The sequence below is a fragment of the Netta rufina genome (genome assembly GCF_964035555.1).
Source record: "Netta rufina genome assembly, chromosome: 7".
Lineage (NCBI taxonomy): Eukaryota > Metazoa > Chordata > Aves > Anseriformes > Anatidae > Netta > Netta rufina.
In genome coordinates, this window is record NC_140130.1 from 17299107 (window position 1) to 17316634 (window position 17528).

The 17528-nt window shown below is 39.0% G+C and overlaps 1 protein-coding gene across 1 annotated transcript in view; it reads right to left on the bottom strand.

Moving 5' to 3' along the window:
* Window positions 1-17528, bottom strand: part of LOC311211330 (transmembrane 9 superfamily member 3-like) — a gene marked incomplete at its 5' end in the record, with an annotated part of 42930 nt that overhangs the window by 22525 nt on the left and 2877 nt on the right. The window contains 3 exon segments of the mRNA XM_084289979.1: window positions 2008-2168; window positions 5415-5537; window positions 12046-12241. Coding sequence (XP_084146105.1) covers window positions 2008-2168; window positions 5415-5537; window positions 12046-12241 — 480 coding nt within the window.

Genomic DNA, 17528 nt, shown 5'->3' on the forward strand with positions numbered 1-17528 from the left:
GAAACTGGTATTCAATGACATCAGCATCTTGTACTCAAATTCTCTGAGTACAGTGCCAAAGAAAAAAAGAAGCAGTCCAGCAGAAGTGAAGGAGATGAGAAAAATTAAGATTTAAAACAGATGCTAAGAAGAAATAAGAAGGGCATAAACTGAGATACAAGGAGCCTGGATGGAAACTGGATAAAAGGGTTCAAGGTGGACCCAAAAAAGACAGCCATTAAAATTTTGAAAGCTACAAGCTAAAAAGCTGCCACCTAAAATCTTTAAGGCCACATCATTCTGCAAAGTAAACACTTCAATTAGCAATAAACAAGGCTGAAAACAATTGCAAAAGTATACATTTATGGCCATACTATCACAGAGTAGCACCATATACTACTGCCGTCTATTATTCCCTAAGCTCCACAAAGCACTGCTTTGGATTTGGAAGTGTTAACTGTGCTGATGAAGTTGCTAATATGGTACAAAAAGTATTTTTCAGAATCCTTCACTAGGTTGTTTTTATTCAATTTCTAAATGCAATTCCAGAAATTAAATATAAATCTACGCCAATATTTTTTCAAAAGCATGCTGAGATTAAGAAACATCATGATTTTTATCGTTCATGAAACTAATGCAACTCTGTTTTGCATATTTTAAATACACAATAAGCATCTATCTTTTCTAGAAGATGCTTTCTTACTCACTATAGAAGAAAGCTTACAAGCATAGCTGAATACCCCTATCACTCACCACAGTCCTGTGACATACTAAAACTGAAAGAGATTATACGCACTCTGGGGTATGATATTAATGTTATCAATTCAAATTACATCATGGTTCAAGATTAACAGCTCAAAACTTTGAGCACTGTTCAGCACTGCTTTAAGTAGACGCCTTTCTCATTACAGCATCTGCCATTAAGTAGCACTGCTTAGATTAAGTCCACCAGATACAACTCATGAATCAAACACCACACATATGCCAGCCCAGCAACTGTCCAGTGGTGCCAAAAGAGATGAGAAGATAAGTCTTGAGCTCTGTACACCAAAAGTATTTAAAAGAAACATCTAATGCTACTTTAATTGCTGACAGCTACTCAGCACTGTCCAGCTCCAAATTAAGAGAGCAAATGGATTTCATGATGCTGGTGGTATTTGAAACAGAAAATTGCAAAAATTCTACTGCCTATTTTGCAGCAGGAACTTAACTCGAGAAAGCACAGATTAAAAACAACTACCTGTGCTTCAAACAGTACAACTTACTCAAAATAAGGCAAATATAATAGCGGCAAGAATATTCTCTGAAATAATCTTATGCTGACATCTACTTCAACATTCTGTAGAAAAATGATGCATTAAGAACTAGTTTCTGTATATGTGTGGTGAACGTGAGAGAAGTAATCCATTAGAGATTTAAGTAATGTCAAATAATCAAGAAAGGGAAAAAAAAATAAATCATTATCACAGATCAGCAAACACAATTGATTCATTACCTTTTATCATAACAATTCAATACAAAAGCAGAAGGCTTCAAAGAAAACTTTATAAATAAGGCAATACAAATAAGATAAATTTCTACTGCAACTGCAAAATAAAGTAAGCATTAATACTAACTGCCAGCAAAATACAAAGGTTTATAGTGGGTTTTGCTCCTAGCTCAGAATCCAGCTCAAGTTTATGTTGCAGATGTTCCAAACATTAAGGAATTGTGTAGCTTCTTTTGGGTCCTCTACAGTTCTAGACTCCATATCTTTTTGGACATCTTCCTTTCCTACCAAAGCACTTTTCTTCAGACTATAGAAGCTTTGGTAGGTTTGAAGTACTTCAAAAACACTCATTTTACATATACTCTTAATAAACCTACTGAGATTTTTCAGTAATGAAAAAAATATTTGAATTAGTGAAGACACATCTTCCTCTAATATAACTTTACAGCCATACATAGCTGTAGGTACACAAGTAACTATTTTAAAGCTCTTTTACCATGTGAAGTTTCTTATTACACATGCATCACCAGATTACTTACTGAATACGACATCTGGATTTTTGTGTTTGGCACCAGTTTCACCTTTCCTTCACTGGTCAGATTGACATCCACAATTCTATTGCCATTGTAACCAATTTCAAGTTTTTTGTAAGTCCAAAGGTAATAATCTTCCCCGTTTTCATCTGCTTCTCCAACAATACCTGTACAGGAAACGAGTTTAAGCATCTATTACAGGTATGCTTTTCAAAAGTAATGTAATTATGCTTAAAAATACAGATTACAAAAGTTTTGGCAGCTATAAAATAATATTGCTACAGTAAAAAGAGAACACAGAGACCTTATATTCCTTCTATCACCTGCGATTGAAGGTGTGGTCCATGTATTGAAGTCACCTGCAAGAAGCCCTTTGCAGCAGCATTAAAACATCAAAGCACACAGCTACAAACACTGCACAAGCAACAAAAGAATTAGTGACAATTCCTCTGATTTAATAGACTTCTTTATGGACTTCTCACCTGAAGAAGAACTAACTGAACACAAATTTAAATTCTGTGAATATAAGCTAGTCCCAGACTTCCATATTTTTTCATCTCCTTGTTCAGTCTATCCCTTCACTCACTCCCCTTCCTTTTCAGAACTCTGCTTTCATTCTCTGCTCCTTAGTTGATCCCCCAGAACACAGTTTTTGCTCTCACTTGCACACAAGTTTCTGATAGTTTCCCAAAAAACACAGTTCCTAACTACTCTCTCTGTTACTTTCACAAAAAAAAAAAAAAAAATCATTTACTTGAAGATTTTTGGTCACCTCCAATGTTGACCACTGCTCAGAAGCTCCTGAAGCAGAGCTCACTTGTTGTTAGCCATGATTAAGTTATTTTTCAATAATTTACTGCAAAATGAATAATCTACTATAGAAAAATTCCAGAGAATGAAGTACACTGAAAGAAAACAAGCAGTCATTATCTTTAAATGTTAAGAACATCATAGAGAAGATGACATACAAGACGGAAACCCACAATAAAAACACCCAGGATATACAAAGACCAGGAGGGGGAGAGAGAGTAAGTAGGTGAAGGACATGAAACAGGTTACAACAAAGAAGCAGGTGTGAAGGAATGGCACTTATGTGTTACATGCACTTTTATTTTTCAAGGAGGTATTTTCTGTTGTATTTTTTACTCATGCTCATCTGTCAGAATTGCCTCGTATATGCCACACGCATGAAGCAGTTTGCCAGTTTGTGCCTATGCCATACAGCCTAACACCTGGCGCACCATCTGTTCCCATGGCAGTATCCAAAACTGCAACACTACAGATCTGCACCGCTTAAAGGACATTCTGATCAACTGCTGCACCTGAAGGAGTGAACTCATACACTGCTCCATATACTTCAGGAGATGTCCTGAAACAGACAAGCCCAGCTACTCCACTGCGGGATAGCAGCACAGGAGAAAATAGAAAACTGATCAGTTTTATCTGAATGCACTTAAAAAGAGTTAGCTGTGCTTTTCAGGTCAAAACATAAAGTGCAATCCTTCAAAAGCCTTCAAAAACCAGTCTGAGGTCATTAATTTAAGTCACCAACTGCTAAGAAAGGTATTTCACACCTGGACATTATTGAAAGTAGAGTACTCCTTACTGTGTGTTCTGAGGACTTCCTAAGGATAATGTCTAACATTAATGTTTGTGCATATGTCACACTGACTTTGACATTAGTAAGCCTTACTAAGGTGGAAAACCATGAAGAACACACAACATGAATTTAACTCAAGTTTTCAGGAGACAGGAGAGCACTACAAAACTATCTGGATGAGCCCAGAGAAGATGATACCCAGAGCCCGTGTGTTTGTAAGCTGTAGCACTAGGAATGACTTCTAGCACACAGAGAGCACAATACTGAAGAACATTAAGAACACCAGATTCACGTTAAAATGGATTTTTCAGTTCAGATCATTAAAACCGTAAGTTTGTGGAAAGTTTAGTAAGTATATTTGCTCTTCAGTATTTGAGCTGACAAAAAGAAATCAAAAACAAAACAAGAAAAATTAGTCAAAAAAAGTTTTTGAGACTAGCCACACATGGTTCCGGCTTAGCATCCATCACCCTTGGGCAGTCTAAAGCTGCCGCCAATCTATGAAAATCTATTGCTTTTTTTCCCCCTCCTTCTGAAAGGTCAAAAACATTTTAAAAAATATTGTAGCAATAACTGTCATTCATGCATACTTTTAAAAAAGCCTTCCAGAAGTTGTACAAGAAGCACAGTAAAGGCTACTGATTAATTAGGACCTTGTCACAGAGCTGTTACACACCCTAGGCAAACCAGCTGAAAAGAACTAAGATGGTACAAGTCCTTCTGTCAGACACTCTAATGCATCTCTTAAATAAAAGAGATAAAAATAAAAAAGTAAGAGACTTCCTGACTAACAGATAAATAAAGCTCTAGCATTTCTGGCTGGGACTCAAGAGTCAGTTACTTTCTAAAAACAACTGAAATTGTAAGGAAGAGCTAAAAAAAGAAACCCAGCTTCTGTCAGAATGGAGAAATGACGGGTAGCATCATTCAGCATACTACTGATCGAAGGACTTCTACTATTAGGTTTAAATTGTATTTTTGTAGGTGTTGTGGGGTTTCATATCTTTCTCGTAACGCAGGCAACAAAAACCTTACTGTAACAGAGTTTTGTGGTGCTTTTCCTTTCCCTTCAGTTTACATCAACAACAGGCAGGTTAGAGTTTGGGATGTTTGGTTGATCACTATTACTGTAAAGTACAAAGTGTAATGTGCAGAGCTTTCTTTACTAGGATTGTGACTAGGTACAGGGGAGTGACAATAACAGAGAGCTTATGAGACAATGGCAGTAAGGCCACATAAAACTGATACAACACACAAGCACTTCTAGACCAGATTAATAATACTCAGCAAGATCAATTTTAAGAACTGCACAGGAACATATGAAATTAAACTATTCCGTATAACCTCTGACTGCACATGCAAAGCTGTTAAAAGCCACAAGATTACCATATAAGTAAATCAAATAGATTTTGTGTTATTAACACACTGAGGAACTACCAAAATAACACTGAGACAATGTTTTACAGAAGTTGTGATTCGTGCACACGCTAACATGGACCTTATCTTTGACCTATCTAATTATCATTACTTGAACCTTTGAAAGAATTCAACCCTAAGAATTTAGTATTATTAAATCAGTAGCTGAGAAACAAAACTGGCTTTCGCTGCTTGTGTAATTCGTTAGTACTTGTCGCCCATCTCTTCTTTCAAAGCAATAACCCTTTATCTCATTTGTATTATTTGGTTACATAAATTCTACATGCCTGTGAGTTTCTTGTAATGAAGCTTATTCATCGATAACTTCACAAAACCCACTAGCACAGTGGGTTGTCATCCTGTAGCTGCAATCAAGTTGTTAGTGCACATCACTCACCCCATATCGGCAAGTCATCAATATACATCTGGTACCAATAGTGATTTTTGATAGCATACACAAAGGCATCTCTTCTTCCTTTGTCCAAGTCAATTTCACAGTAAGTAGTCTGCATTACATCATCTGAAAAAAAAATTAAAGCGCTGTTAATGATTTATTAATGAGCTGGCTCAAACCAAACACAAACCAAGCAGATGGAAGAATGGGCACTGCTGGAGTCTTTAACTCCTCTTGGCTATGTTCAAGTAGGTAACAGAAAAGGACATTTAGAACAGAACCATTAAAGCAATTACACGACTGTTCTTGTAATTCTACCTTTCCATATGAAGAAGCTTCCCACTGACTGGATAAGGAAAGGTTTCAAAGTATCCTTGTGCTATTTTACCTGCACAGGATGAAGATCCATTTGCTGATGGTAGCTTTATCTGGACATATAGATCCTGAGAACACTTACTTTAACAAAAGCTATGAAATCATTAACAAATAGATAAAACTATAGACGATATTCACTCTCCATTTTAATATTTCCAGGCTCATTGACTGTCCCCATTGGCACTAGGAATACTGTTCATTATAAAGTAAAGTATTTTAAAGTTCTGAGCAATTTCAAGAAGATAGCATACAGAAAGAAACAAAGCAATCAGGGTAAAGATAGAAGAAAAAAAATACAGAAAACAAAAGTAGGAACAATGCAAAGAACGCACAAGAGGCTGCATTTGGAAATAAAAAAATCCACCCCTTCAAGCCAGAAAGTTATTTTTCAGCGTCTACAAATCAGAAGTAATGCGGTTAACAGCCACGTTTTCACACCTCAATTTCCTTTTCAAGAGAAACACAACAAAAGGGCTCATATCTACAAGAACTCTGGCAGCAATGGATTTAGAGATAAAAATAACAGCTGCTTCTACGTGAATGTTTTGCTCTCCAAATAGTAAAAAATAAAGTGAATGTAAACAAATCCCAGCTTCCAGCTCTCTCCTTTGTTATCACTGAGAACTGGGATCTATTCCTAGTAGACAGTATTAATTTGAGCCCCAAATAAAGCTCTATTTGGTATCAAAATTCAGCTTACTCAAGCTCTCCTACACACTACTACAAAGTTTAACAAGAAAACAACCACCTATACAGAAAAAAAACACTGATAAATAGAATATTTCCAACTCAAAATACTATCTCTGATATCAACAATTTGTGAAAACAGAAGTACGGACAGTAACTCTGGTCAAGCAAATCTGATGTACCACTTGGAGAAGCAAGACAGTAAGAAATCAACCAAGAGCAGTCCTGCACAGTTGGAGTAATTTCCTGTAGCCCTGGAGAAAATAGTGCCACTGGCTATTCTGGAGTGAATGCAACTCCCTCTCCTATTTCCTATGGAAACATTAACATTTTCCATTTTTAGTTCTTCCAAGATGTAAAGAATGCATTCTAAGCCTCATACGTACACTGAAGAAAAAATTGTTTTCCCAAATTGACACATTAGACAAACATTTTACTGCTCTGAAGACATTTAGAAGGCTGGGAACAAAGAGAAAAACAAAATAATTCAAGCCAGCATTCTGAAGCATCTGTGGGTTATGCCTTCAAGATCCATACAGGTACATTCAGGAGAGGAAAGCCACTAAAGCTGGCACTACAGTGGGAAAAGACTTCGAAATCCAGGCCTCAATTTGCATTTATACCACTGTTGAGCTGCATCCTATCCTTTTTGGAGGACATTAACAAAAAAAAAAAAAAAAAAAAAAAAAAAAAAAAAAAAAAAAAAACACAAAAAAAAAACACACACACAAACACACACAACCAAGCCTGTCTTTGGCATTTTTTCACTTTAACAGGTTTTTGAGTCACCTTGACATTAGTCAAAGAACAACAAAAAAAGATAATGCCTACTTTCTGGACTTGTTGCTAAGTAGGGATTATTTTTTTCCATAATACTTGGCATTTTATTTTCCCTCTCTAGCAGTTTCATGCTATAATCAAGTAACACACAGCCCCTTTCTAATGTTAGATCTTACAGGATTCTTCAACACAGAGAGGTTCAACACACACGAATTAAAATAGGGTGAAGTTACTTCAAAAAGATCAACTGGTAGAGCCTGTTAAATGAAGCACTGCAGAGCATCAGAGCCTGATCTGGGGAAAGCAGTATGGGCCAGGTTATTTTTAAGCAGCTCTCTCTCCTGCCTGTACATTCACCAAAAAGCCACACAAACAGCTGAACCAGCACACAGGAATGGGAGCAAGTGCTACTACCAAAATAAAATCACATGAACTACACACATATATACTCTGTTGAGAGACTTTTCCCATTTTAGCCTGAATACAGCAGCCTTTGTTTGCAGTTATTAACTAAAACAAATCTGGCATTAGATTATAAGACAATGCCAAGTTCTGCCATGGGCTTTCAGACCCTAGGATTTTGCTTTTTTGCTAACTGAAATGAGCCATTCTGCATCTAATCCTGGGGGATGTAAATACTGGGTTTTGCTGCTGTAAAAAAGACTGAAATATCATTTGAAGGGAAATGATGGCACTGATGTCCGACTTAGGCTGCAGATAGCAGCATGTCACCAAAAAGCTGCCTTCCTCCATTTTCATGGATTTTTCCTTCCAGCATCTGGAACACCAAGAAGCCCTCACAGCAATAAAACAATCAGCTGTCCATCAACCATGTTACAAGTTAATCCAGTGCACACACACGAAAAGCCAGTAGAATTATTCCAAACAACCTCATTTAATTCTTGCAAAACACATGCATGATTTTAACAGCAGACATTTCACTCTCAGCCACACTGTGCAGTCCAGTTCCTCCCGCCTCCCCTAAAACTCCTCCAGGAAGCCAGGCAAAGGGAGCGAGGAGAACTGCGCCAGCCGGCAGGAGCGCTGAGCTGTGATTCACAGAGCTGCAGAATCACTTCAGTTGGAAAAGACCTCCATGATCATCAAGTCCAACTGCTCACCTAGCACTGCAAAGACGACCACCAAACCACGTCCCTAAGCACCACAGCCACACCTTTTCAATACCTCCAGGGACAGTGACTGAACTATTTCCCTGGGCAGACTGCCCCAATGCCTCACAACCCTTTAAATGAAGATATTTTTTCCTAATACCCAACCTAAGCCTCCTCTGGCACAACTTAAGGGCATTTCTTCTTGTCCTATCACTTGTTGCTTGGGAGAAACCTTTTTTATTTTTAATTACAGGACAGGATTAGACAGCTACACTTAAGCCCACTGGGTGAAATGATTAAATAAAAGTAGCTTAGAAGGGCATTCAGTGGCTGTGGAAGCCGAAGACTACTTCATTGCAACTTTATCAGATCTTAAGTTTTGCCTTTGTTAGATACTTTTTAATCCAAGTTATGGTTGTAGGAGGAATGTGAAGTTTGAGACAGGTATGGCATAGTGCCTACCTCGTGGATACCAAAGAGGTATTTGCAGGTTCATCTGTAGCATAATAACAAAGTTTTACAAGAGAATGAAAGCAAAATGTATTACAAAAGGAGGTACACTTATGCCAGATCTCAAATTTCCCATTAAATCTGATCAATTAGGTTTCATTCAGATGCATAAACTTGACATATAAACCATATAAAGCCTTCTACCTGCCCATCTCCTAGTACACTGAACATCACTCTGAATTGTCACATTGTCTAGAGGTGACACAGAAGAGAAGTTTTGGGAAAGGAGTTCTTACTCAGAAGTACAGTAACTTAATAACATTTCTAAATAAGTGCAAAATTTCAGTATGTTAAAAAAATCCTTTCCCCTTTAAATTCATCTTCTCTAATTGGTAATGTACTAATGGCAATGTCAAACAATAATTTTCTAATTGAAGCTGCTATGAAGGCAATGTTCAATATGTTTAATAATTCACTAGGTCTCAGGTGTAATGTGTAGAAGATGTCAATTGAAATGCTTGAACAAAGAACTTGACATATTACATAGAAAACATCATTACTCTAGATTTAGCCTGACAAGAGAATTAAGCTAACTAAAACCCTAAAGGTTTATTACAAGGTAAGCGTATGTTGTTAATTTACTTTCTTCACAAAAATACTTATACAGATTTGAGACCTACAATAAAACCCCAACACTGTCCATATTTGTAACCAAAGGGAAATCCAGCTATCCTGTATGGCCACAGGTGTCCTTTCAGATGACATCTGCAAATGCAACAAGGAACACTACTTCATGGATTCCTGGTTACCCTGTAGATCTGTCCCACCAGTCACCACTGTGAGCATACAAGTACAAACCTCCCTTTCTGGAAGGATACATTTCTGCAGAGCCTTGATTTTGCAGCTTCTCATTCTGTTCCAGAAATACTGACAAGCTCCACTGATTCGACTGACAGTTTTATTTATCCAGTCTGTAGTACTTCAGTTACTGACAGCTGCATCCTAAATAATGCTTTGAATGTGATGAGCAAGATGCAGTTTCACATTTACCTGTTACTGCAGTCAAGTCAAACTCTGATGACAAGAAAGGAACTCATTTTTATTTGTTTTTAAATTAAAGTTCAGTCACCTTAGTTCAACTTAATTTTGTGTAAGAAAACAGGTGTTATGTACCTTTCTTCCAACTGTTAAATGGAAGTTACTGAAGCAAGCATCTTAATTTCTTAATTATTGAAGTCTTTTACAGAAGTATTTGAGAATTATTCACGGAAGAATGGATTTGCCTAATGCTTTGCTTCTGCATATTTCTCTCAGAAGTGGCAGAAAACATTCTGGAAAGATAAACTACATAAAATTTCATCCTATAAGGTGGTTAGAAGAGGAGGCAAAAGATGAACTGAAAATTTCATCTGTTTTATCTGTTCTCAGGAAGAACAAGAAGATTGTGCTTCACAAGCCTAACCCAGCCTCACTGCTGCACATACTTGCGATACAGCAGAGGCTTGAGCTTTTTTGCACCTCTGGAGAAGAAATTTCTCCAAGCATTTCAGCCAGCTCCTGACACTGAATCAGTCCTTCCCTCAATATTGTCTCAGCACTTCCACTATAAAAACAGACTACTAATTACTACTTCCAGGTCCATAAGGAAAGAGGCAGGCCCAGGACAGACGTGCCAAGCAGTGAGGAGCAGCCCAATCTGCTACAGTACTCCCAGGCTTGCACTGGCAAAAAGTTGATAATTATAGCGGAATAAATTAGTCGTGGCTTTAAATTGGGGGATAAAATGGTGAAATAAACCTTACTTTGCTTTAGGAATAGGATGGAGAAAGTGCCACCACTCCTAACAGTATTTATGTCTTTTCAGTCTGGTGCTGCATCCAGGGAGTACACTTGTCCCTGAAACAACACAATCTCTTCGCAGAGATGTAGCAATTAGAGGCAGCAAAAAATTAGACATAACCAGCTGTAAAAATAAATATTTATTGTATTCTGTCAACAGAAGCTTTGCTTAATTTTCACAGCCATGTTGAACTGCTGCCAGTTGCCCTCTCTGTTCTTTCCAATTTGTTTCTGAACATATTCTATGAGCTCTGACATGAAAGCTATTTCCCTCACACTGATTAAAGTTTTCAGCAGGCTACAAATCTTGCAGATCAGCAACAGGAATATTTTCTACTGTTTGTGCAGGCACAGTTCAATTCTTGAAGGAAAGATTCAACTCTGAATTCCTTTAATACAGAGATGCAATCACTTATATCTTAAAACTTCTTGAAGTGTTCGTGATTTTAACCAACTTTTACTTTTTTACTTCATTTATCCACCTTATAACACAAGTATAATCAAGTCTCTTATTTTGGAGATGCCAAGTTTTGGGTAAAACTTTTGCAACCTACAGAAATTAAGTCCCATGCAAAGACCGAGCAAATGGTCAGCCTTGAGACGTTATGCTTACATTCTCCATCCAGTTAAGCATTGTTGATGCAATGAAGCATAGACTTCAAGGTTAAAAAAAGTATCTAAGATGCATGCACAGACTCCCAAATTGGATTAAATATATAAACGTTACATTCAATATAAACAAAATGAATCTATTGTTACTTATATTGGTACTTATAGCACTGCCAGTTACAGTATTTGGAAAGACTTTGGGTACCAAAAAACACAGACCAGAGAAATTCTGCAGTAGAAGTCTCATTCAATAACACCAAGAAATAGATCTGCAAGAAATTGGAGCCAACGTGATAGCACAGAAGTATTTGCCAAAGGTATTTTAAACAAGACAGTAAACAGACAGACATAATAATTAACTTATTAGAGAAGAACTTTGAGTTCTTGAGTACTTGCTCCTCCTTTCCAATTGCTGAGGGTTTAGAAGTATTCAATGTGACAGAAAAAAATTGCATTGTCAGAATTGATGATTGCAGAATATTAATTCCAGTAAATATACTTTTCATCACTCATATGCAGAAAGCTTAGTTTAACTCTATAAAACATAATCAGTTATTTCAGAAGCATGCATCTGCTGCAAGCACCTTCCCTAAGGGGCGTTGTAAACTTTGTAAATTGAAAAGCAAACAGGAACAGGCAACCTTGCAGGGCATTAGAAGCAACAGTGAGAAAGCCACTCAGTTGCTGGCGACAGCAGACTTCCAGTTCTTCTAACTCAAAAATCAAGTTTTATGGGCTCGTGTTTTTTTTAAAAGCAACTAAATGCGTTTTCAATTGCTCACCTTTAAATTTGATGTCAAGACCACTAAACTCCAATTCAACTCCTTGAAGTGCTTCTCCTAATGTTTCATGGTAATGGCTGATGCTTTTTTTTGATCCCACACAGAAAGGGAGAGAGAAGTACTTGTATGTTTCTTGGCGATTGTGGTAAGGTCCAACTGTATTCATCCATAGAACAACTTCCTCTTTATCTTGATACTGAAAAATAAAGTTATTGAGTTAGATGAGAAGCCCAGCAGCAATAAAGATATTCTAGAATCTCATTCATGTAACTATCAAAGCAGGACACTCGATCAAAATCAATGGTTTCATTTAAAGACAGCTTGGTGGGTTTTTTTGGGGGGTGACAGAAGTGATAGAACAAGATTTTCAGCCTGCTTTCCTTTAAAAGATTTAGCTGAGAGACTACCCCTGAAGTATCAGAAGAGGGGAATTCATAACACAAATTTGAAAGAGAAGCAGAAGATGTAGTGAGATGAAGTGGAGAAAAGCAGAAGTCTCAAACATAAATAAACTTTTTATAAGTTTTGGGGCAACATTCATCAGTCAAATGCAAAACTCTATGCATTTCCACTGAGACACAGGAAGTATCAAATGATTTGTTAAACAAAATATTAGCAAGCAGATCTACCCACGGTGACAAGTATACTTTATTTTCCTAAAATGCAACTCCTTTTCATTTCTGTGCTGGCAGGAATTACATTCAAAACTCCCAGAAGCACGCAACGCCTTACAGGAAGCTCTAAAACTCAACTGTGGCATACCTACAGTAGCCAAGAGACAAAACGGTCAGACAGAGGGTCTGTATCTTGATCCATTTCCAGCATGCTCACAGTGAAAAACCAGACCAGCCAGGCATCTGGTGGTTGCCATGAAATTCTTTGTGGGAACAACCACCCTTAACTTTCCACAGCTTCTGTCAGCCAGTAAAACATTCCTTGGCTAGGAGCCAGGGTTTTTTTTTTTTATTTTTTTTTTCCAATGTAAGACCTTGAAAACAGTCCTTAAATCCATTCTTCTATCAATATTCCAATACTGCCTGAATCCAAGAGAACGAAGTGATTTGCAATTGCTACTTGCACTACATCTGACTGCATGTGAACGAGGTGCCAGGTTTGCCAAATATTACAAAGCCTCAGCCAACACAACTCCTTCACCTACTGTAAGTTCAACAGATGAGGAGGCAGTGACCTAACTCCTCAGGCAGAAAGGAAATACTTGTAGCTGTACACACCTCCAAACACGCTCACCATAAAGATCCCGATTATTTTTAAGTACAGAAGAATAAAGTACTATTTTAAGACCAATTTACAAATGCCAAACACACTGGAGAAGAAAAGAAATTCAACTGTTAACTAGCCTTAACTATTTCACAAATCGCAATTGAAACGCTCAAGGCAGCTCTCCATTTCCCCCTAACACATGAGCGAGGGTTCTTCACCTCCACTTATTCTGAATGGCCACTGTCATACCAACAGGTTAACCCAGAAATAATTAGCTGCTCTTGGGATGCAATAAATTCTTCAGATGAAGTGTTTAAAAGCTGCAGTCAAAGATTTATACAAGCATATTTTGTGAAATAATTTTATTCTTTTAAACAGATGTCTCCTCAATTACAAGCCTCATCTTTCTTCACAAAGATGCACTGTCTCATGTGAGTGATCACGAAGAAATTTTCAAGACCTTCCTAATTTCATTCTGAGCAGCAGCCGAGGTAAAGCACATCAAACCCAGCCGTGAAAGCCATGCACACGCTGCGGAGCAATTCTGAAGGGTAAAGAACATCAGTAAGGGAGAACAGAAAAAGTAAAGAGCACAGCAAGAGAAAGTAGACATTCCTCCTCTTTGCCAGCAACCAGAAGGGTTATACTAGTGCAGCACATTTGTCCAACTTCCAGCAGAGGCTGGGAGAGAAGGAGAAAAGGAAATTTAGTTCCAGCCCCCTCAGCAGCAGATAGTGGAATTGGCACCACGGTACTGCCTTTAGCTCTTGCCAGTGCTGCAAGGGACAGGTTGGTCCATACCTCTTTCCTGTTGTTCTGCTTACACATCTTTTGCTTCTCCCTCTGACAGCTGCAGAACATATTTACAGCCCTTTCTCAAAATAGTCCTAGCTTGTCAAGCCCCCAGTCTAGCATTATTCCTTGTAATGCAACAGCTTATGTGCAAACCAAGCTACGTCTCTGCACATCCCTCAGTAAGGGAATGTGACAGCATTCGTAGCTCAGTGAGTTCATCTGTGACAGCACCTGGAAGAAGACAACGCTGACCGCTGTTTTACTCAGCTGCTTGCTTCTGGCTTGCTTCAGAGTGAGTTGGGAACCCTCCATCCCAGCACAGCTCAAGAGGAAGTTGTGCAGGACTACACCAAAGAACAAGACACGTCAGCCTTCCAGGCTGTACCTCACCGACATCAGCTACAGCAATTCACAGTCCCTCAGGTGCCCCCACTGCCTCTCCAAACCAAAAGGGTTCCAGTAAGAAAGACAAGCCTAAGTGACTTCAGTCTGAATTTGGGGGATGGTGGCTAGCAGAAAAATCAAACGGATTTTATTTTCTCTGTATTTGCTGGATTATGCTCAATTATAAGGATGAGCTTTCAGGTTTAAATGCGCCTTCCTGTTAGCCATCTGTGACCTCATTTAAACAAAATATGCAAAGGACAGCTAGCAGTGTCTAATACGGCACGTCTTCCACCCCGGCAGCTGAAGTGCCCAGTTATAGGCAGGGAGCTTCCCTCTAAAGAAAAATATAGAAGTGATCAGAGACACACGAAAGGAAACAGCTCTGCCATTTCAAGGAAGTCCACACCTTGGGCAGCCACAACATCGCACCTTCAAATGTCTAATGAAGCCTATCTTCGTCCCGCAGCCCAAAGAACAGAGATAATAATGGCAGACCGCTGAATTATCTTCTGGAGCTCGGTTGCTTTCCCACATCAGAAATTTGTCCATCCATTTTTCTCTGCAATGTGTATTGCCAACCTTCCTGAACCAAGTTCTTCTTTTACTTCATGGCTTCCTGTTGTATAAAACACATCTTCCCTTGGCTGCAGAAGCCCTGGCAGTCAAGGGATAGGCAGTCACAAAGTCCCAGTGAAGCCTATTATCACTTTCTCACTCTTCAAATAGCAGAAGATGCAAGAGGATGTATCCATGGCTAGTTCTACAAACCTTTTTTTTTTTTTTTTTTTAAGTGGTAATGTTATTTGCTGGCAGGAAACTCAGGCCTGTCAGAGTTCAAGGGTTTTTTTTTTTTTTTTTTTTTTTTTTTCATTTTGCCTTTATAATGTCAAAGAGCCTACAAGAAGTAATAGTGGCAAAGCACTTACAGGGAAGTGAGTCTTATTTGGACGAGAGAATCTTCTAGTACTGTTCTGTCACCGTTATACGACGACTCCTCGGGTTGGAGAAGCACCATCTTTCATCTTGGCAGAAAATACATACCGAAATAACTGTTCTCGTTTCACCAGAAACCTGCCAGCCAGACACACTAGACAAAATGATCAAACAGAACCCTGAAATTTTCCTTTTTCTGTTCCGATATTGGCCAATGAACAACTGTTCGGCTGTTCCCTCTGAGCTTTGAGCACAGCAGAGCAAATCAAAATCCTATAACCTTCTGTTAACCCTAACAGACAAGTCAGCAATAGTGCATAGTCCATACCAGTAAGATAGGATGAAGAGTCTAATGGTATTTTCTTAACAATTGTTATACAGCAACATAAAACCTGCGTAACCAACGGCAAGTGTGACAGATGCATTCTCTTCTGCTACACAACCAGCGAGGAAATACTGTGATTCACTGAGATTCCTCTGAGCCCCAGAAGACAAGCAAGCAGTATCAGGAACTCCCTATCAATACAGGCACAGAACAAACAAAAGAGGAAGTCAACCACAATGTGCGAGAACATCCACGGCAAGTGTCCACCAAGTTAAATTCACCAAAACTAGGCGCCTTCTTAGGAGACTTAAATGGAAACTTCTTGCCCCCGTTACACGTACAGCAAGTGCTTTTAAGTCACTGCCTGACCCATCATTGCTACAGGTCCTTTAAAAAAGAAAGAAACATTCTGACAGCCAGGTGGTGGAGGACCAACCTGCGCCTCAAGCATACCTGTATACCAGCTACAACCACCACCACAGCTGGGGACCCCTCTTCCAGGGCAGCATGGGATGGTCCTGCCTGCGCAGAGATCTTGTACGTGTGCAGGCCACAAGTGCCCCGAGCCCATCCCACCTGCACCAAGGCAGCACGCTGACATTCCAGTCCGCCTGCTGAATATTCAACAGGCGTGAAGCCGGCACACTCTGCACTCAAGCGCCAACTCCCATTAATTGAGAGCACAACTACTGAACGCTCAGGTCTGCGTGCCACCTCGAAGCTTACTGCAAAGACAATTTCCATACACCTGTATGGTTTTACAATCATTCAAATATGGCAATGCTGAGACCACCTTCAGCACAGGACACGTTTCTTTCTCGTTACCCAGCAGGGCACTCGCGATCTGGAACACAATTTCTCTTCTCTTTGCACAACTGTAGAAATTAGCAAAGAAGCCCTAGAAATAAACAATTTACCCCATAAAACAATTAAATCAGTAAATGAAAGACTGCATAAAACAGTATAAGACTGGTAGGTTATCGATCTTTTTAAAGCATTAGAAACACTTTACAAAAACTGCTGGAGGCACAGAGAGGATTACAATTACCAAAACTTACGTGATGATTCAGCAGAATGATTCCAAAGAAAGACTGTTCCCTTCAGATACACTGCAATTTTACACCTTTTCTCAGGTTGAAGTTTGGAGTGAGGTTTCCCAGAAAGCAGTGCCTGAAATACTAGCACTTATTTCAGGGAAAAAAGGACCAACGTTATCTGTTACTGGCAGAGCAAACCTGCAGAGCAAAAAGCAAGTCAGGAAATAATAGAGGCAGCAAGTAAGACTCAATCAGCGACTAATATCCTGGGCTTCTAGCGCCCAGTACCTTGGATATTCTGTCAGGCGTTGTCATAATGTGCAGCTCGTATCCACAGTCAATTAAGCTGTGGATTTCAGCCTCGTGCTCTCCTTCAGATGGAACAAGTTATTTCTAGCAACATCTTCATGTTTCCTTCTGACTTCTAGGGCTCACCAAAGTGTGGCTACAATGGTGCAGCAGCACAGCCCGAGCTCCTGTACAAGCAGTCCTTTCCTGTTACCCTTCCTAGACACACGGGGCTGCTCGGGCACACCTCGTCCTGCCTCTGTGACACTCCTTCCACCTCTTCAAAATGGAACCGCAAGAGCTTCAAAAAGGAACCAGGCTGCTCTGCCCGTCTGCATGCAGCTTTGTTTGCAAAGACGTACTTTACCTGCACGGAAGTGTTTCCTACAGCATTTCTTCAACAGACAGTTTACAGACACTGTACAAATTTTGTAACTTTGTGTGTTAATTTTAAAAAAGATTTACAGTCTCAGGGCTTTAATGTAACTCTATCAGGT